We start from the raw sequence: 21942 nt of genomic DNA, 5'->3' as shown, positions 1-21942 counted from the left end.
ATGTAACTATTTATATATTTTTATCTGCACCAATGAAAAACCTCTTAGGTGAAGAAAAAAACTTATTCTCTTGCACCTTGAATTATAAGGCATTACAATCTTGTACCTCATAAATATTTTTCCTTCTTAAATCATTGCCTGGAAAGTAAGTTTGTGTTGCTTTTCCCATAAAACTAAAGCTGTAGAGGTCAAATTTTGTAGATGACACAAAAGAGTTTCTCCTCCATAAATAATCACAAGCTCATGTTATTGGAAAGGTCAAAGTGACTTTCCAAAGTGACTGAACTCAAAGTGACTCAGTTCAGCCTGAGTCCAGATGGGTCCACTACACACACAGTTATTTTATTTTTCAGACCCCCTGAGACAGACTATCCAGAGCCTCTTGCTACGGTAGCATAGCTGTCTCATGTTAATCATCCTTTTTCAAATTTTGGTTGGTTGTTCTATGAGGTTTTATCTGATGTCTAATTTCTGTTCCTAAGAATTATGCCCATTTTTGCTATGGTTTTTCTCTTGGCAGACAGAATGGTGAGAAAAAAGAAATGCTATGACAGTGATTACTGAATGAAAATTGAGTGGGAGCTAAAGTTTGGTGATATTTTACTATTTTAGATGCTTTAATGCATTTTGAGTATCAATATAGAGATGTCACATATTTAGTGTATTTGAAACAAGTTTAAGGGAAGAATCATTGTGGAAACACCTATAAATGACTGAAATTTTTACATCAAACTAAGTCATATTTTTATCTAGTATTGATATGAGAGAACTCTTTTCTCAGTAGAAGTGCTCTGTTTCTTAATTAGCTCCATAAATCTTCATATTCTGTCCAACGGATTAAGACAAGTTCACATTTGAAGTGTGAAAAGTCTGAAATTGAAGTCGAAGGTACTCAACAGTATATAATGTACTTTTTAGACTAAAGCCTTTCCTTAGAACTCTGATACTAAAAGCAGTGACTAAATATATAAATGATAACCAGAATACCGATAAATGTACATTTCAAACACAAATCATTACTTTGCATTTAGGGAGGAAAAATATTAAATTCTTGCATCTTGCTCTGTTCCCTGTTCAGTCTGCCTATGTTAGTAGGTGTTCTTATTTTGATTAAGGGTTTTGACACGTGAATATGAATTCTGAATCTCTGCATGTTATATAAGCACCAAAAAAACCTGCCTCATCATAGTGATGCTCATTGTGAAATACCTTGCTTAATCAATTAATGAACATGGCCAAATAAAAGTTACCTTTTTTTAAAATCACAAAACATTTTGATCTGGAACTTTTTCTCCATGGGTTAACATGTAGATGTCTTTACAAATCTATAAAAATCATGTGAGCTTACATATTTTAGGAAGCTATGCTTTTTAAACATTTCTATTTTCTTTTATTGTTCATTTGTTCTTGACATATATCACTATGAAAATAAATATTCCCATGATAATTATTTCAAAAATAAGGACAAGTAGAAAAAAGGAAAACATCCTAACATAAATATAATATTTTGGTGTATTTCCTTCCAGATTATTTATACACAGTAAAAAAAAAAGTTTATACTGTATTATATTCATAATTGAGAAAAATTGGAAAAAATAAAATTAAGGTGAATTTATTCACCATAAAAATATGTGTTCATTAATAGGGTTTTCATGTGTTTGAAAATGTTTTGTAACATAAAAAGACTCTAAAAATTTGACACTAAGTTAAAAATTCAAATTATGAATTATTATATATATGTTTGTGGTGGTGTGTGCTCAATCATGCCTAACTTTTTGTGACTCCATGGATTGTAGCCCACCAGCTCCTCTGTTCACAAAATTTTCCAGGCAAGAATATGGAAGCAGGTTGCCATTTCCTCCTACAGGGGATCTTCCCAACCCAAGGATCAAACCAGTGTCTCTTGCATCTCCTGCATTGGCAGGAGGATTCTTTATCACTGTGCCACCTGGGAAGCCAGTATATACATGGCTTAAATATTACATAATAAACTCGGAAATGTGGTAAAGTTTGATTTATAACCCAAATTGACTGTAATGACTTCTGGAACTGATCACATTTTTGAGCCATGAGTTATAAAAGAAAATAATCTAAAATATTTGGGAGCAAAGATATAGGACAAGAGATTGTATTCAGGTTACTATATGGATAAACTAATTCAGCCCTTTTCTGTTTAATTTATACCACCCCCCCCAAAAAAAAAAAACCCACATAGGTAAACTTTGGGAGACCTTTGTTTACAAAGGTAAATTTTGATTTTTAAAAATATGGAATTGAACACTAGTTTTTTTTTTAAGCCTATACCCAAGAAATTAATACAATATAAACAATAAACAAGGTATAGTTTGTTTGCTTGTTTGTTTTTGGCTGCATCGCTCATCTCGTGGGATCTTAGTTGAATTCATGCCTTTGGTAGTTGAAAGTGCAGAGTCCTAACCACTGGACTGCCAGGGAATCCCCTAGCATAATTTTATCTCTAGATTTTTTTTTTTGTGGGGGCAGCTAGAATGGAGGTACAAACTTCCTCCTCTCAAATTCTGGTAAATCTGGGATGATCAGAATTCAGGGGATTGTTTGTAATTAAATGTTGGCATGTTCATGGCATGGACCCAGTTTGAATTCTCTTGAAGCTGATTCTTGTGATGAGGACTTGGATTCACGTATCAACATTTGAGACTTACTAAGTGTTCCTGGGAGAAGTAGGGGAGGAAGTGATGGAAGCAGGACTGAAGATGGGGAAGAAGACAAGCAAGAGAGAAATTTCGGATGATTGCTGAGTCTCAGATTCCACAGGATACTCTGGATCATAAATTACATCTTAGATTTGTCCCACTTTGAAGCAAAGAATGGACTATCAAACTTCCACATAAGTCAGTACCTAGCTATAGGTTTTCCCAGGAACTCAGTGCCTAGCACACTTCTGCTTCTCTATACGGAGAACAAAGTTGGTTTTGGAAGAGAAGGTCCGAGGGAATCTGAATATCCCCAGGGCTGCGCTCTGCATGTGGCTATCACAAATCTGCCTTGTCTGCATTTAAGTTGCAAAGTGTGATTCTCCATGTTTTTCCGGGTCAAAGAGTTCAACTGTGAGGCAGAATTTACTGCAAGTCTAAGAATGCATTTAGAGCTTGTACATTTTCATAGAAACTTCCATTAGAATTTGGCCTGGAGGGTGGTGGTGGGGAACCCTTAGGTGTGTGTGATCAGGAGTGGAAAGAAGAGGATAATACAAGTTTAAAAAATTTTGAAGCATATGGAGGAGAGGGGAAAAAAAGTAAAACAATTATGAGGAAACCTGGGATATACTTATTATGGGAGAATGCTTGTTATTGTTCAGTTGCTCAGTCATGTCTGACTCTTTGCGATCCCATGGACTGCAGCATGCCAGGTTTCCCTGTCCTTCACTATTTCCTGGAGCTTGTTCAAACTCATGTCCATTGAGTCGATGAGACCATCCAACCATCTCATCCTCTGTTGCTCCCTTCTCCTCCTGCCCTCAATCTTACCCAGCATCTAGGTCTTTTCCAATGAATTGGCTCTTTGCATGAGGTGGCCAAAGTGTTGGAGCTTCAGTTTCAACATTAGTCCTTCCAATGAATATTCAGGGTTGATTTCCTTTAGGATTGGCTGATTTGATCTAGCAGTGTAAGGGACTCTCAAGAGTCTTCTCCAGCATCACAGTTCGAAAGCATCAATTCTTCCCTGCTCAGCCTTCTTTATGGCCCAACTCTCACATCTGTACACGACTACTGGAAAAACCATAGCTTTGAGTATACAGACCTTTGTTGGCAAGTGATGTCTCTGCTTTTTAATACACTGTCTAGGTTTGTCATAGCTTTTCTTCCAAGGAGGATGCTTATTCAGGCAAGCTGTTGCTGCCCAGACTTCAGAGGGAGGTTGGAGAGAAAATTCTCAGTTCACATTTGGAGCTACCAGAACAGTTTTCACGTGACTGCAAAAAACTGGACTTGGGCCCCAGGCTGGAAAGGAGTAAAACTCAGAGGAGGCCTGGGATGATGGTAAGTCTAACAAGAAAGGACAGTCACCCTGGGTCAAGGCCAAAGGAGGGGCCAGCTGCATCTAAGAGGAATAAAAGTGAAACCATTCAAGAATAGACTGCTTAAAACTTTAAACCTGTGCCAAGTTTACTGAGGAATGTGTGACTGTGTACTTGCAAACTACCTCAACACTATATCATCTGGATTCTGAGAATTTCTCACACTGCAATAGAAACTTAGAGTCTTTTCAAACATTTTTGAGTCTGTGATTCTGTGATCCTAAGTGAGTTGTGTAAGCTACGCACTCTGAAGGTGCTGTGTTCCTGCACACATCACCAGGATTGAGTATAGATGACAAGAAGAGGGAAAATGAAAAAATCAGTGATCTTTCATGTGTGGTCTTGGCAGGGGGGAACTATTTTGCATTGTGATTACTCAGAAACTTGTCCAAAGCAAGTGTTCAAAGGAACCCACTGAGGACAGACTTATTCATGCCTTAAATTTGAGTGCCCCATCTGGAAACTGTCTGTCTTTTAGTCACATTTGCATGCTGGAAAACTATATTTTTAAAAAATCACAGCAGATAATAATTATAAATATCTAAAATTTTTTATTTATTTACTTATTTTTACTGTGCTGGGTCTGCCTTGCTGCTCCAGCTTATTTTTCTAGTTGTGGCTAGTGGGGGCCACTCTCTAGTCGTGCGTGGGCCTCTCACGGTGGTGGCCTGTCTTGTTGCAGAGCACGGGCTCTAGGACACACAGGTCTCAGTAGCTGTGACACACGGGCTCAGTAGTTGTGGATCCTGGGCTCTAGAACACAGGCTCAATAGTTGTGGAACACGGGGTTAGCTGCTCCTCGGCATGTGGGATCTTTCCCGATCAGGGATCGAACCTGCATCTCCTGCATTGGCAGGCGGATTATTTATCACTGAGCCACCAGGGAAGGCCAATAATTATAAATCTTCAACACAATTAGAGGATAAGCTTGCTTTGTCTATATTCTAGCCAACTACATTTGTGACAAAAAATAACAGAAAGCTAAGAAAAAATATTAATAATTAATGATAATTTTTTTCACAAAAAGGAAAATAAAGTATTACTAATAAATATTATTTGAGTTCCAGGAGCTAACTTTATCATCTCATACTAACTGTTCTTTAAGTTGGGTACAGATAAAATTTCTTTCACAAGCACCAGAAGATTATGAGCTCATACATTTTTTTTCCTTAATACTAAAAAAAAAATAAAATATCAAAAAAGTTCCCAAATAGGTACTATTATGTATAAAATAAGCTACAAAGATACATTGTACAATACAGGAAACAGAACCAATGTTTTACAACAATACAGGATTTATTTTAAATCACTGTTATTATTATCTTGATTGATGCTCTTATCACCCTGTCTTCGATCAATGGAAACAAACCTCTTCAAGCTGATTTTCAAGGTTTTTTTGATGGTTTTGCTTCTTTGTCTTTTGTCATCCATAAGATTACTCCTGCTTTAGATGCCAGCCATGAGTCCAGATGTCTGGTGTTTCTGACTAAGCCTCGGTATATCAGGAGCTCCCACAATCCCCTCGTCAGTTTAGACAGTTTGCTAGAATGGCTCACAGAACTCAGGAAAGCAACCTGCTCACTATTTCTGATTTATCATGAAGGATACAAGTCAGGGGAGATGTGCAGGGCAAGGTATTGGGGCTGGTTGGCCACGCAAAGCTTCCATGCTCTCCACACAGGCCACCCTCCCAGAAGGATGCTCTCCCAACCCTGTTGTCTTTGGGAAGTTCCATTGCTTAAGATTAATTAAATCATTGACCATAGGTAATTAAGTCTATCTCCATTCCATCTCCCCTCCCCAACAGGTGGGAATAAAAGTTTAAACTTCAAATCATGCCTTTTTGTATGCTAATGAGAGAACCGGCCACCAGTCCTCTCATTAGCATACAAAAGGACACTGCTCTTTCTAGCAATTCCAAGGGTGTTAAAAGCTCTGGTATAAGGAATCTGTGTCAAAGACCAATTGACTCTTAGGACAAAAGATGCTCTGAGCACCCTATTGGTTAGGAAATTGCAAGGGCTTTAGGAGCTCTGTGTCAGGAACTGGAGTAGAGACTAAATATATATTTCTTATTAGGTCACAATACCATTATCTCAATTTTGGAAAAAATATACACAGAAAAATAGCTGTATGGTAGTAAACCAAAATATTAACAGTGTGGTGATCTTTGTTTCCATTTGTGCTGTTATTCCATTTTAAGGGGCTTCCCAGGTGTAGAACCTGACTGCCGATGTGGGGGCCTTAGGAGAGTTTGATCCCTGGGTCAGGAAGATCTCCTGGCATAGGAAATGGCAAACTGCTCCAGTATTCTTGCCTGGGAAATCCCATGGACAGAGGAGCCTGGCAAGCTATAGTCTAAGGGGCCACAAAGAGTTGGACATGACTGAATGCACACACATACACACACATGTTTCATTTTAATTTACAATTTGTATTTTATAATTTTGCAATAAAAATAAAGGACATGAGTAAATTGTAGCTAATTCAAAGCTAGGAGATTGGTGTGAAGAGTTATCTACAGATCTTCCTCTACTATATTCCTAGGCTTAAGTCCTAATAAAGCCATCATAATTTGAAAATGGTATATGGTGAAATGCATTCAACACACCACTGAACATCATAGCTGAGCCTAGCCTACATTCAATGTACTCAGAACACTTACATTAGCCTATAGTTGGGCAAAATCATCTAACACAAAGCCTATTTTATAATAAAGTGTTGAATATCTCATGTAATTTATTGAATACTGCACAGCAAGTGAATAACAGCATGCTCATATGACTATAGAAAACTTGCAAATGTGTCTGTATTTACCCTTCTGGTGGCATGGCTGACTTGGAGCTACTGCCATGCCCAGCATCACCAGAGAGGAAAGCAACGCATATGGCTAGCTTGAGAAAAGATCAAAATTCACAACTCAAATTACAGTTTCTACTGAATCCATATCGCCTTTGCCTAATCATAAAGGCAAGAAATTATAAATCAGAACTAGTCCATCTGTACTCTTACATGCAAGAACAAATTTTACAAATACTACTGAAAAAAATCTTAAAAATACATATATTTGGCTATGTAAAATAAAAACTTCACCAGATAAAATAATCGATAACACAATTAAAAGATAAAAAACAAATATTTTTAAGTTAATACATTATTCATAAAGGCATGATATCATTAATTCATCAAGAAGAAAGCCAATGGGAGAAAATAAGTACATGTAACACAGTACACGGGTTTCCCAAGTGGCTCAGTGGTAAAGAATTTGCCTGCAATGCAGAAGATATGAGTTTGATCCCTGGGTTTTGAAGATCCCCTGGAGAAGGAAATGGCAACCCACTCTAGTACTCTTGCCAGAAAAATCCCATGGACAGGAGCCTGCCAGGCTACCGTCCATGGAGTTGCAAAAGAGTCAGATATGATTGAGTGATTGAGCACTAGCAATACAGTATACAGTGATTCAAATTATCAACAAATTTAGGGAAAACTCTCACAGGAACCTAGGATATTATGATTTCTTCACTTTACAGGTGAGGGAAACGGTTTAAAAGATTAGATCCCTTGCTTGTGAGAATAAGGACAAGGTTGAGACTCGTTCTTCCGATTTTGGACTCAGATCTCAAGCCCTGTCACATGGTGGCTGAGGAAGCCCAGTTTCCCTCAGCTAGACAGAACTTTCTGTGGCTCACCCTCCTAGTCAAGGGTTCTTGACATGAGAATGAGGAATAATCTCCCTCCTCTGGATACCAAACGCTCACAAAACTTAAATTGTATGACTTAGCTTGTGCTTACTTCTTCTTACCCCCCAACATTTATTTATTTACTTATTTTTGGTTGCACTGAGTCTTCATTGCTGTGCTCAGGTTTTCTCTCATTGTAACAAGCAGGGACTATTCTTCGTTGTGGTGTGTGGGTTTCTCTTTGCAGTGGTGTCTCCTGTTGCTGAGCACAGGATATAGGTGCACGAGCTCCAGAGCTGCAGCACTTGGGCTCAGTACTTGTGGCACATGGGCTTAGTTGCCCCTCGGCATGTGGGATCTTCTTGGACCAGGGATGGAACCTGTGTCCCCTGCATTGGCAGGTCTACTATCCATGGTGCCACCAGGGAAATCCTCGCTTAGTTCTAAATAGAGCATGCGTGTGTGCTCACTCAGTCGCGTCCAACTCTTTGTCACCCCACGGACTGTAGCCCACCAGGCTCCTCTTTCCATGGGATTTTCCAGTCAACCATAATGGAGTGCGTTGCCATTTCCTACTCTAGGGGATCTTCTTGGCTGGTAGTGACCCACGGATGAAAGAGCAGATAAAACCAAGGAGGGTCTTGGAATGCAGGAACTGAAAAACCAGACCCTTATCATCCTTCCCTCCCCCATGTTGTAACTATTAATGAATTTTCAGTCCTCCTGAGCAGTATAACCTGTCTCCCCTCCTACCCCATAGGGAGAAGGTATTTGCCTTACTCTTCCCTCCACCCAGGATACCTGCCTCAACCAATCAGCAAATGATCTGGAAGACCCCTATCCCATTCCTTGTACCCTGGGTATAAAAGAGGACTGAGGACCCCTGTCAACGTCTGTTCTTCCTTGAGCTGGCCTGCTTTTCTAACAGTCTCCCACCCTAATAAACTTTATTTCCCTCCCATTCTGTCTCATGTTGGGAAATTCTTTCCCAACCCTCACATGGACCACGACACAGCCCAGGGATCAAATCTGTGTTTCCTGCATTGGCAGGCAGATTCTTTACAATTGAGTCATGTGGGAAGCCCAAATAAAGCATACACCTTTCATTAAGTTTTTAATATTAGCAAAGTAATTACATGTTCATCTTCATTAAAGTAAAATGTATTTTAAGCTGCTCTTCAGTCTAAAGAGCATATCTTATGACAGTGAATATTTTGCTTAATCACCTACTTACTTGATCTATAAGCAAAGGAAAGAGAATTTTGGTCACTTTCATATATTATCTATTAAGATGTCGTCTTTATACATTTAAATATAAACACTATGCTCAGAGTTTAAATATGCATTGCCAAGATGTTTCTGACTCCACACCCACCCCTGCTGTTTGTCTATGACAGATAAAATCATAAACTCAAGGCATGTTTCCATGCTAAAAAGTTTCTGACATTCATCTGGGCTCTTTACATACAAACTAGAAATCAACAGGAAATCTTGTTTTCCTCATTTGTAGCATTGCTTCTACCACAGTTACCAAAAAAAAAGGCCCTGCCATTATGATCCAAAGAAAATATATGGTCAATGTGTTTCAATTTTAGACAATGTTGGAAAAAAATCATTTTTTAAATGCATGATTGTTCCAGAAAGAAAAACACAATAGACAGAAATGGACTTAATTGTTATTACCATAAATCAATGATTTACAGTTGTTTTTCCTCCCTAAATTCCCAGGAATGTGTTATCACACATTCTCATCAGTAACAGAAGCCCTGTATTTGGATGTAATAGACTCTCCAGGAGGTGGTTTCTTATTTAACTAAGATTCCTAGCTGATTCCCGGTAAGCCCCTTCCCAAAGAACAGGGCCACCTGCACATTGGTGCTTTTCAAATTTGAAGGTGAACAACCTGGGGCTCTTGTTTTTATGCAGATTCTGGCTCATTAGATTTGGAGTGGGGCCTTGAAATCTGCATTTCCAAAGAGCTCCCGAGGTGATGCCAGTGCTGTTGGTCCATGGACTCTACTTTTCAGGCAGGCAGTATAACCACCTCCCACCTCTTAATCACCAATAGATGCTGCATGTGTGTGAACCCAGTTATGGGTTTGATGCATTTGTCTTCATTTGGTCTGTGATTGGGTTCTGTTTGGCTTTTAGAGAATTTCCTCCAGTCAAAGGGGGGACTTAAATAATTTATGGATCTATTTGACACAATTATTAAAAAATTCTTTTAGTGTTTCCTGCAAATACCTTCCCAGTAAACAGAACATCAGGTATGATGATAAGAATGAGCACTGGTCTCACAGGCGGGTCAGCAATGGCAACAATAACTCCTGCACAGATGAAATGGTAGAACAAATGAACTCGTTGAAGGATCCCTCAAGCTCCATGTGAGCTCTTATTCTTCTATGGGACCTAATCCCTAGACATTTGGTGCTTGGTGATGCTGCTTTATTTTCTCCAGGTTGTTCTCCCGTCCCTTTCTTAATCTCTCTCCCCAATCAACTTTCATGGCTCAATCCTTCCTGTTTTTGATCACTTACTCTGTGCAAGGCAGTCTAAACACTGAAAAAATATGAATGACTATAGGTTTTAAGCTGTTTAACATTTATTTAGGAAAAAAAAAAAGGCATGCAAAAATAAGTGATTAAGGAATTCCATAACAGCTGGGCTTGCTCTAATCTAATTCTGAAAGGCCAGTTTTATCCGGTGTGCAGAGGAAGTAGGCAAAGACACAGCTGTTGTTTGGAGAATAGTACAGGTGTTGAGGTGAGAAACTACACTGGTTGGAGACACACAGGAGGGGCCTGTGGGAACACAGCTTTAAGCTACGTGGGTTCGCTGTGTTGGAAAACCATAGTGGGAGCTGATCAACCTTCTGTTACCCATTTGAATGGAACTGTTCCTGTTTAATGCCATGAACCCAAGTTTTAATTTCATTTTTTCCAAGTTTTAATTTTTGTGTTTATTTGCAAGCAGAAGTCTTCTGGTCCTCTCTTTTTATGGAAAGTGAAGCCACCAGAAGTGCAATTCAGAATATAAATGATGGTGTACATGTTTGTCAGGAAATGGAAAAATGTGAAGGTGCTGACAGCTTCCACCTGAACTCTTCCTAGGAAGAGAATGGAATTTGTGTTGACAAAATACAATGACGAAGTACGGAGTGAAGTGGAATTGGGGTCTCCTAGAGGCTTGGAGGTGCTGGGACCTCACTGAGGAAGTCACAGTGAAATAGGTGCTGGTTAATCTGAAGGAGATGAAAAATGAGTAAAGGAGGAGCTTAGGAGGTGAAGCCTATGTGACCCTTCCTCCTAAGCATTCTAAATTTTCAAAAGGTGCGACAACAACACAATATAAGAATATACACAATGCAATCAAAGCCGACTCTTTAAAGACCCTGATGATGGGGAAGACTGAAGGCAAAAGCAGAAGGGAGAGTCAAAGAATGAGATGGTTGGATAGCATCACCGACTCAGTGGACATGAATTTGAGCCAACTCCAGGAGATAGGACAGGGAAGCCTGGCAAGCTGCAGTCCAAGGGGTTGCAAAGAGTCAGACACGATTTAGCAACTGAACAACAAAAACAAACGATGTGAATAGGTTTTTATGGAAATTGTTGAAGGGACTGTGTTTTGCATCTGAAGTGTCATGGACTTTTACAGGTATGGAGCAAAAGAACACTGGTTTATGGTTTCAGAGAGAATCATAAGAACATAAGCCAGGATAATTTACCAAAATTAAGGAGTAGGCTCCTGAGTGTGGGATGGGGTTTAGGATCAAGTTTAGCCAGTTCACTTGGGGGTGAGGAGTCCTCAGATGGCATGTAGATTATACATTTAAAATCATTTGTTCTGAGAAAAATTGAAACCTGAAGCTAATACTTTAAAATTTCTCAGTCTCTTTAAAATATCTACTTTGAAAGGCCAGAATGTCTTCTAGCATCTCCCACTAAGTTTGTATAATCAACTACCCCCTTCTATAAAACCCAAGAGTTTTCTAAGCCCTATTTTTAAAAAATATTTTTATTGTTAACTCCTTCCCTGTCTATTCTTGTAGTTTTTTTTTAAACAAATTTAAATTTATTATGAAATGCTTTGAAACACAGAGCACATAAAACCCAAGGTCATATCACTCAACTTCCAGTTCGTCTATGTCTTGGACACAGAGAAACAACAGTTAAAAGGGTTAAGGTAATTTAGAAAATTATTTTTAAGACTTTACAAGAATGTAAAGTTGTGTAAGAAATGTCAGAGGCCACCCAAAGTCTGTCATTCTGGGGTAAAATAATTTTGCTTTTTTTCTTAGAAGATGTTTTCTCAGAACCTAAAGAACTAAAGAACACTACTGTTATGAAGAGGGACCCGACTGTAAGAAGCCTGGAGTGGATTTGTTTTTCTGGAACTAGCCCTGTTGTCCTCTGGCAAAACAAAATTAAAAGATAATAAACACACAGCTGCCACTGTGCCTTGGAAATAAAATTTTTCAAAGGCTTTCAAATGTTAAACTGCAAAATCTTTTGTTGCCTCAGGTGTTTTCCTTAAATTGTTGCCTGTGTGTTCCTAAACCACCTCTTTTTTTTTTAGTGTTCTATCAAATTACTAAACTGTCAGATGAGATTAAACAAGGTGGTAATTGTATGCTTTAAAGTTTTGACTGTTTGTTTCTTTAGGAACAATAATAAATGAAGGAATTAAGGAAAGTTTTTCTTGCAAATTACAAATTTTACTTAAATACCTCTGAATTAGGTAAATTCAAGTTATTCAATGTTTATTCAAGCATCTTGAATGAGTAAGATATATGAGTATATATTGGCAAAAAATAGTAAGTATGGTCTTAGGCCTGAGGAGCTTGCAAATAAGTAAGAGACAAGAAAATTTGTATTTAGCAGTCAAAATGAACAAAAAGATATGTGCTGATTGGTATGCACTTGAAGAATTCTTTAAAGAATATTCTAAACAGTTTCTGTGAAGCTTCTGTGCTTAGTGAAGCAAAACAAGAACCTCAATTTAATTACCTAAACCAACTTGTTAGATGAATGACTGCATCACATTAACTTGGTACTTCACTGAATGACAATCATTATAGTTGGAAAAGTGCAATTAAAATAATATGTATGGCTGTAAGTACAATCAACAATTTTCCCTTTTCATACTATCAATCTCACTTCTAATACTTAGGTGTTTACTACTTTTAAGACACCATGTTATGGGCTATGAAGAATAAAGAGACTTTAAAAAACACACTGTCTTCAATTTTCGGTCTGGTTGGCTGGACATGGTTTCTTCATATAACATAACTGCCAAGACAAAGAATTCCAAAGGAGGTAGAATTACCTTGCAGCTAGAGTTGTCAGGGATGGCATGGGGAGAAGACTGGAGGACTAATAGAATGTGGTGAGGATGGGAAAGAAGGGCTTGGATATTTCAGATGAGGAAATGGCAAGAATTCAAGAGCAATGGCAATAGCAGCAGAAAGCAATTTTGGTATAAAGCAATGCTTTAGTTAGTCCAGAAAAAAGAGTTCCTTCCTGCTGTCATGGAAGATGAGGCCAGAACAACAGGTTGAGGCCATATTATAAAAGCTTTGAATACAGGCTTCAGAGTTTGTACCTTATCCTGTAAGTAGAAGAGTTTATCATGGAAAGCTTTTGAACAAGCATTTGGTATTACTAAAACATTCATTTAGAGAAATGATTTGGAGTGATGCACAAATAATCTTGAAGGGAGGAGAGCCTGGAAGCAGAATGCTCAGGTAAGAGGCCTGAGTCTGGGTATGAGTTGGTAAGAACCAGAATCAGGTAGGTGTTAGGAATGAAGGACAGGCTAAATCTCTATGTGCCTTTTTTAAAAAATGAAACATTTAGCATAGTACTATAAAGGAACAATATAGTAAAAAATTCCAAAATTAAATGTATTGATAATCTTCATTTTCAATGAGCAGACTTTAGTGGAATGATCCTTTAAAGATAGCTACATGCATTCTTTATCTGCATGATGTTATTATGAGTACAGCCCAGTTTTATTCATGTTCCAATAAGATTTTTTTTTTTCCAAGTAAGACATTTGGTGTAGTCCTAGGAAAACTTGGTGTATTTTTGAGGAAACCGTATATTTTCTTCCTTCTCGTAGTAAGAGCTATGGAGCTCACACAATCTTTCTTGAATGCCTGTAGGTTCCAAACCAGGCTTTAGCGTAACACAGCAGCTGTGTTGTCTTTAGACCGTAATCTGTTTCCTTCTTTGTTCGCTCCCCTCCCCTCCCTTGTCATTGCTCTTCACTAATCTTCCTGTCTGGGTTTCTCCTCTCCCCTCCTTGAGTTTCTCCAAATGAGTTTTCAAAGAGACAAAGGAAAAGTACAGTTACTCTGCCAAGAGCTCTCTCTCCTGTCTCCACTCTCAGTTTCCTTCTGAACTCCAGCCTGGCATTTCTACACACTGCTGTCTTCTGCTCAGCCTCTGAACCAATGGCCCCATCTGCCATCTCTCTTTTGTCCAACCTCCATCCTTACTCAAATATGGTTTTTGAATCAACAGCAGTCAGATTACCTGGGAACTTTGCAAATGCAAATTCTCAGGCCTCACCCCAGAACCAGAAACTGTTGGTGGGGCCCAAGCAACCTGTATTTTAACAAGCCCTCCAATGATCTTGGGCCTCCCCTAGTGGCCTGCAATGCAGGAGACCTGTGTTCCATCCCTGGAATGGGAAGAGCCCCTAGAGAAAAGAATGGCTACCCACTCCAGTATTCTTGCCTGGAGAATTCCATGGACAGAGGAGCCAGGTGGACTATGATCCATAAAGTTGCAAAGAATCAGACATGACTGAGCAACTAACACTTTTCATATTTTTTTTCAATGATTCTGACCCGTGTTGACGTTTGTGAACCACGGCTCTAGAGGATGACTGTACTGTTTTCTTTCTCTCCCAGTCTTATGTTCTCCTGCTCATGGTACCTCTCACGCACTCTTCATGTCTACTCTGTTATCTGGGCGAATCCTTTCTACACTTTTTAGAATAATAACAAATTCTTCAAGGAGCTTATTTGATTGGTGCAGCTAATTATTACCTCCATCAATGTCACTTAAGCATTTATGGGTTCCTCATCTTATGGTCACTTGCTGGTCCATGCTTGAGAATACCCGACAACACCTGGCCCTGTCAGTGGCCAGCTCTACTGAAAAGCAGACTAGCACAGCTTCCTGAGAAGATCACAGTAGATAAACCAGAAGGAGGCCTGCTCCTTTCCAATAAATTCATCTTTAATTAAGGTGATGTGTGCTGTGCAGTATGACTACAGAGGGGGACTAGTTGAGATTTTCCTGATTGGATAACCAGGATTTCAGAGTCCTTTTAGGAAAGACAAGAGACAACAATTATTGCTTGATACCACTGTAGCCGGTCAGAGGCAAAGCAATCTCCCTGTTTTAATACTGGAAGTTAGGGTTGAGATTAGAGATCCAATTATAAGTGATAGGTAAAGATCCAATTAGTAAGTTTTACAGATGCCATCCAATCTATATCCTTTAAAGGAAATGTAGTGCTCTATGTGTGCATTAGTGTGTAATGATACTATTCCCTCTCCTCCTTTTTTAAATTAAGGAGAACTTTATAAGGTCACATAAGTGCAAAACTGGATTAAATATTCAAGTTGTTTTGTTAGGGGTAAGAGGTAGCAGGTGTTGGGAATAAGTTTCAGTGGAAACCTCATTAATTTAAGGCAGAACATAGAAGGGGTGGTTCTCAAAGTTCTGAATGTTGGCAAAATATTAGTAAGTATTCTTGTGAAATAGACGTGCTTCTAACACTTATTCAACCATAATTTGAAAGATGTTGGTAAACTTTGCAGCTAATAACTGGGTCCAAGGTAGTCTTTTTCTACAGTTGATTTGGAAAACACAAAACCAGAACAAATATTTGTTAGGCATTAATGCAGCACTCAATTCCTATCTGGAACTTTTCACCAGCTTGAGCCAAGGTTAATGTATCTGAAGCAATAGCAAAAGTACAAGATAATAGGAAGGTTAAGCATTAAATTACACTTATCCTTGACGTACTTTTCTTTGTACACCCTTGGAAATCTCATCTCCTATGACTTTATCTAATAACTATGTAGGTCAGTGTTTCTCAGTCCTGAGTAATGTAGGGATGAACTGCTGCAAAATTTTCTCACATTCTCTCAGTTAGGAATGAAAGCATTTTTATTAGTATCTTTTTTAGCACTAGTATTAGTATTTTTATTAGTATTTCACCAAAACATGTATCAATATAAGAATGGATATAAATCACCTAACTTTATGATTCTTAACCAACTACAAAAACCAACTGTATAAATGAAATACAGAAAAGCTATATAGCCAAAAGAATTTGTATTAATTTAGCGGCATGGATGATGTTTTGTTGGAGTGAATACTACCACTCAAAGCCTGAGCATGGCCCTGCTGGCTAAGAGGCAGTTTTCTTTGCTTTCAATAGGCCTTTCTTATTATAAGTCACATGACAACTCAGCTTTCACCACTTCTGTATTCAAACTGCTGTGAAACTATTCATTATATACTTCTTGTGGGTTTTTTTTTGGCTGTGATTTGTACAAACACATCAGGTGTGTATTAACTGTGCCATATTTTCTCACTATTCGACAACAATTAATATAATACTATAGACTGTCAACTTGATAACTTGACTGAAATATAAATGAAAAGGTGAGAAATGAAATCATGGGTGATACATGACTTAAGCTAGCCATCCAAATGGGCCCAGATTTTCTTGTTTTTTTAAAAGATTGTCATGGGTATGAAAACATGAAATATTCACTGAGATATAAAAAAGTTCTCATTAAAAACTGAGGCCAGCTGTGACGAACACAGATCCCTACCCCGCCACCCACCCACAAGGAAGCATTGGTGACCCAGCCATCAGCCAAGCACTGCCAGCTCCCAGCTCCTTCAGGGTCTGCTCAGCTGCAAAGAGCTGCCCATGTGCAAGGACTGATGGAGGTAGGGGTGTTCAAACTTGGCTACTTCATTTGAATTGAGACGACTCTGATGGGCCATATATGCCCCAGATTCCTTGTGGACCTGGCTGAGGTTCTGTCAGCCTGCACTACAGGTCCATTTAGCCCACCTGATCTTGCTTTTCCCCTCTCTTCCATTAGTTATGTGTGTGAGTTACTCAGTCATGCCTGACTCTTTGTGACCCCATGGACTGCAGCCCACCAGGCTTCTCTGTCCATGGAATGCTCCAGGCAAGAATACTGAAGTGGGTTGCCATTTCCTTCTCCAGGGAATCTTTCTGACTTAGGGATAGAATCCGAGTCTCCTGCATTGCAGGCAAATTCTTCACAGTCTGAGCCACCACGGAAGCTGAATACCCCACACGGCACACTCCATATTTCTGTCTCCTTCTGGAGAACCTAGCCAACAAGAGCATCCAAGAATCTCTCTGAGGACCTCCAGAGTAATGAGAATACCACTGTGTAGCCCTGATTCTTCTCTTGAGGTTCTAGTCTGAAAATTCAGCTTCCCACCTGCTCTTCGCATTCAACAGCTCCAAAGCTTCTGCAGAACTGATCCCTTGAGCTTGTGCCTCAGAAGAACTTGTGGTTTTTCCCCATTTTATACTTTATTTAATGGCACTACCATTATATTCTCACAGGATAAAAACTTGCGAGGTAATTTTGATTCCTCACACACCTTGCTCTGTGCGCCCAGTCTATGAGTTATGCTTCCTAACATGGGCAGGACTTTACTCATTAAGTCAGGGAGTCACTTCCCTCTCAACAAGGGATGCTAATGACAATGGAGAGCTTCACTTAGTTCCTGGGAAATCTAGTCTCTTTAACAGCCTTGAGTTTTCCTTAGACTTTAAAAAACAAAAAGCCCTCTATGTTTTTCTTAAAGGAGACACACAAACTTTAAACCCACAAGCATCTACTCATTTTAGAACACAATATATTGGTTTAAAAACAGATAAGTGCTTTGAGAGGATGGCAGCAAATGTCAAAGGCCTCACTTTTCCTTCTGCCTTTAAGATTTGTGCAGTACAGTCATTAAAACATTTATATTTTCCCCAGTTTAAGATAAAATACATTCAACTTTCTTTTCCTTTTTATCTTTTACATTGGAGTAAAGAGTAAAGAAACCAAATTCTCATAAATGCCAAAGTAATAATTTTATAATATGGAGATTAAAACGTGTGAATGTTATTATGCAATTTAGAAGTCTATAAAAATGCATATTTTTTTTTAAATGAGGCAACTCACTGAAAGATACTGATGTTTAAAATTGAAAGTTGTGTTGTCAGTTGAAAATGAGAAGTTGAAATGTTTGTGAGGGAGAAATTGTCCGGGGAGCAATAGAACATTTCCTGCCCGTGGCTGCAGTCTTGAGGATTGGTGACTGCCATGACGAATCCAACAGCCATCACCACAGCACCAATGGGAAGCATGACACAGGACATAATCTTATCTGAGTGTGTCCTTGGTTCTTCAGACAGTTTCAGATAACATGCCGATGGAATGATAAAAATTAAGGGAGCTGCACAGAGCACGCCCTGCATATTGAAAACAAGAAATAAGATAATGTTACTGAGTGGAGCCTTTCTGGGACGATTTGGAAAAAAACACCTAGAAAATCTATATGTCATCGTGCATGTTACAAGTTTGACAGCTTCAGTTAAATCAAACAAAGGAAAGAAAAATAATTCCAAGAAAGACTTTCCTTTTCTGACAGTACATTTACAGATGAGAAAAGTAAAATAATGGTATATCAGGCTTAAGAAATAATAATTAGAAAATAATATAAAAAAATAAAGCAGATGGTATGGCTGATTCCTGGCAAACTCTTAAAAGTGCCCTCATTTTCAGTCACATCATATTTCCTTATACTCTTCATCTCAAATTGCTGTGTACCTACTCTGCCATTTAAAACTGAGAGGTCTATTTGTCAACTGTGTACAGAGGGGACTATTCGGAGGGCATGTGTCTTATCTCTCCTCTCTTTGTGACCTTGTAAGAAAGTAGGTGCCTGTATGTATGAGAAGGGAAAACTGTACCCCTCAGGGTACTTAGCATGAAATAGCATTTCTAAATCCTCTTTCAAGTAAAACTACTCACATTAATTATCCTAGAAAATTGACAGCAGAACTAAATAGCTATGACTCATCCTCTCGCCCCCACATTAGTTTATGGATAAGTCCAACCTGAGGGGGAATGTCAGATTGAAAATTACAGGGAATATTGCTATCAATTATAAAAAAGACCACAAGTTACTGACTTCAAAGGAAAGAGACTTTCCATTTGTGGAGGCCAAATCTGTGGCCTCCAAACCTGTGGAGGCCAAATTTCATTCTGCAAATGAAATAATGTTAAAATTAAATGCATTTTAGGTAATATATTTTTATGATTATGTTAAAATTATTTATATATTAAATAAAATAAACATATTATTAAAATATATTAAATATAATCATATGACAAGTGGTATTTTCTTAAGTCATAAAACACCAGCTTTTTTTTTTTAAACAGGCACTCAATAAATATGGTAAGGTTAAGAATGAAAAAGAAGTATTCCACAAAATACATATTTTCCAAACTTGAAAAGTTATTATGGAAATTTGTAAATATACAGAAAAGTAGAAAGAATCATATAACAAAACCCTATACACCTATCACCTACGCTTTGAAAGCTTTTTGACATTATTTTGGTAAAGTAACCCCAGGGGAAAATCATAGAAAACTGATTTTGAAATTGGATGATGTAAAAGAACAGATTATACCTTAAAATATTTTTAAAAGAAAGATTTTTTTCAGTATCACCATTTACTGAATTTACTTTGCTTTATACTAAGTACTACTCTCATACCAAAAATATACATCATATGATTTCAAAAATACAAGTTTTTAACAAAAACAGCAAGTCAGGAGAAATATCAATTAAGAGGAACACATGAACTCAGACTAGCCAGGTAGCAGCTAGAAATTTGGGAAAGAATAGGAGGAACCACACTTCATGGAAAATATTTCTATAGTCACAGGCGTAAGAATGAGAAAATACTAAGAGGTGTCATTTTCTAATTTGAATATATGAACAACATAATTTTGCTATTCATAGTACCTGAATATAGATGAATACCTACAAAAGTACACAGCATATAAAGGATTAATTTTCATATGGCTAGAGTTAAATGAATTGTGTATTTCTTAGGCTCCATTATGACATTTGAAACTGATGTTTTTTGAATTACAAAAAATACTTAATCCATGCTTATAATAATTATCCTTTGATTTCTATGAAATAATTTTTGAAAATAAAAAATACAAACACAGAAGGAGTCCCCTAGTGGCTGAGTAGTAGAGAGTCCGCCTGCCAGTGCAGGAGACCGGGGTTCGACTCTAACTCGGATAGATCCCCTGAAGAAGGGAATGGCTACCCACTCCAGTGTTCTTGCCTGGAGAATCCCATGGACAGAGGCGCCTGGCAGGCTATAGTGTGGGCTCGCAAAAGAGTCAGACACAACTTCGTGACTAAACAACAATATGTTTGTGTATGCATGCATGTGTGATTACGTGCACGTGTGTGTGTGTGTCTATGTGTGTGTAGAGAAAGAGTGATAAAAGGCCGTTCATGGGAACACATGAAGCAACTTCATCAGGAACTGTGGAGTGTGAAAGTGCTATCCGGATGGAAACTGCAACCAGCTGCGGCTCAGAAGCTGTCATCAGTCAGCATTTTGGGACTCTTCCAAACCTAACTTGCTGGGCAGCACAAAGCAATGGGTGTTCTGTTTATGTCATAATTCTTAAAGGTTGAGAAAGTAGCAATTAGTGGGAAAACTTTATAGCTGATGTTTGTACTGGAAGAAGTCCAGCTGAGTATCTTGTCTAGATAGCAGTTACTTCCCTAATATTTGAAAGCTCCGTCTTGGTAGAGATTGTTGCTAGGACCCAAGATTATCAGCAAAATGATAAAAACATCTGCTCTATTCCCTACAAATTTTGTGTATGTGTGTGCTCAGTTGCTTAGTTGTGTCTGACTCCTCACGACCCCATGGACTGTAGACCGCCAGGTTCCTCTGTCCATGGGATTTTCCAAGCAACAGTACTGGGCTGGGTTGCCATTTCCTCCTCCAGGGGATCTTCCCGACCCAGGGATCAAACCTACATCTCCGGTGTCTCCTGCATTGGCAGGAGGATTCTTTACCACTGTGCCACTTGGGAAGCCCATCCCCTATAAATTAGCCCAACTAATTTCATCTATCTAATATAGCCTTGTCGGAGGATACACCATTGGCTTAGTAATAATTTTCGAAATTTCCTGACAGCACATAAATGCTATAACTGTTTATCAAAGGACAAGAAAATATATAGCCTATTTATAAAAGGGGAAAGCACTATCATTGATAAAAAACACTACTGATGCCAGGGCATTTTGCAGTTTGCAGGTGGGAAATAACAGAGGGTGTTGAATATTTTCACTGGCAGTACAGATTGGAAAAGTATTTGAATTCTCCTACCTGAACAGAAACCTCTCGTCTGATGCAAGGAGGCTGAAAACTAAAGAAAAGAGTACTTAAACATCTTTAAAATTTCTATTTTGTAATCAGTCTGGACTCATGAAATGTGTTCCTATGCCTTAAAGAGAAATTCTAGCTCAGAGGTCTTTGGCAGCTTGGACTACAGCCCGCTCAGCCTGTGTGCTCTTGCTGGGTAAGAGGTTTGCTTTCTTCCCTCCACTGTACGCTGCACACTGCTTGTTGGGCTGGTTAGCCTGGCCACAGGCACCAGCTGCTTCATCTTTTCTCTTTGTTCTGCTGCAAGTAGAAACCCAGAGGACCCAATTACTGCAGATGCCTTCTTTCTCTAGCAGCAACACTAGTGCCAAGATGTTGGATTCTTATTAACAAGAACGGAACTTATTTTGTTTCTAAAATGAATCCTTTAAAATTGAGGGTGCATTTGCCTTGGAAAATAAGTCATCTTGTTCTACTGCCATGAAAACAATAAAATAACAAGGAAACTGAGTTCTAAATGGGGTTTTGCTTCTTCTTAAATAACTAATGTAAGTCTGAATAATTTTATTCTATATTATTTAAGTTATACTAAGTAATATCATTTCCTTAACTTTGCAAATTGAAGATCTGATTCTATTATATCATCACCTGTAAAGATCCTTCCCTATTTAATGATGATCAGAAGTCACAATAGGAAAATAATTTCTA

General features: G+C 38.4%; 1 protein-coding gene across 2 annotated transcripts in view; it reads right to left on the bottom strand.

The window, feature by feature from the left end:
* Positions 1-15861: 15861 nt before the first annotated feature.
* Positions 15862-21942, bottom strand: part of SLC38A11 (solute carrier family 38 member 11) — a 57248-nt gene continuing 51167 nt past the window's right edge. For both annotated transcript variants that reach the window (XM_070475831.1, XM_070475832.1), the window contains one exon: positions 15862-18276. In XM_070475831.1, the coding sequence (XP_070331932.1) occupies positions 17983-18276 (294 nt within the window). In that variant the 3' untranslated portion in view covers positions 15862-17982. The remainder of the gene's footprint in view (positions 18277-21942) is intronic.

Source organism: Odocoileus virginianus, chromosome 13 (genome assembly GCF_023699985.2).
Source record: "Odocoileus virginianus isolate 20LAN1187 ecotype Illinois chromosome 13, Ovbor_1.2, whole genome shotgun sequence".
NCBI classification, from domain to species: Eukaryota; Metazoa; Chordata; class Mammalia; order Artiodactyla; family Cervidae; genus Odocoileus; species Odocoileus virginianus.
Note: the sequence above shows the minus strand (reverse complement) of the source record. Positions and strands in the feature narration are given on the sequence as shown.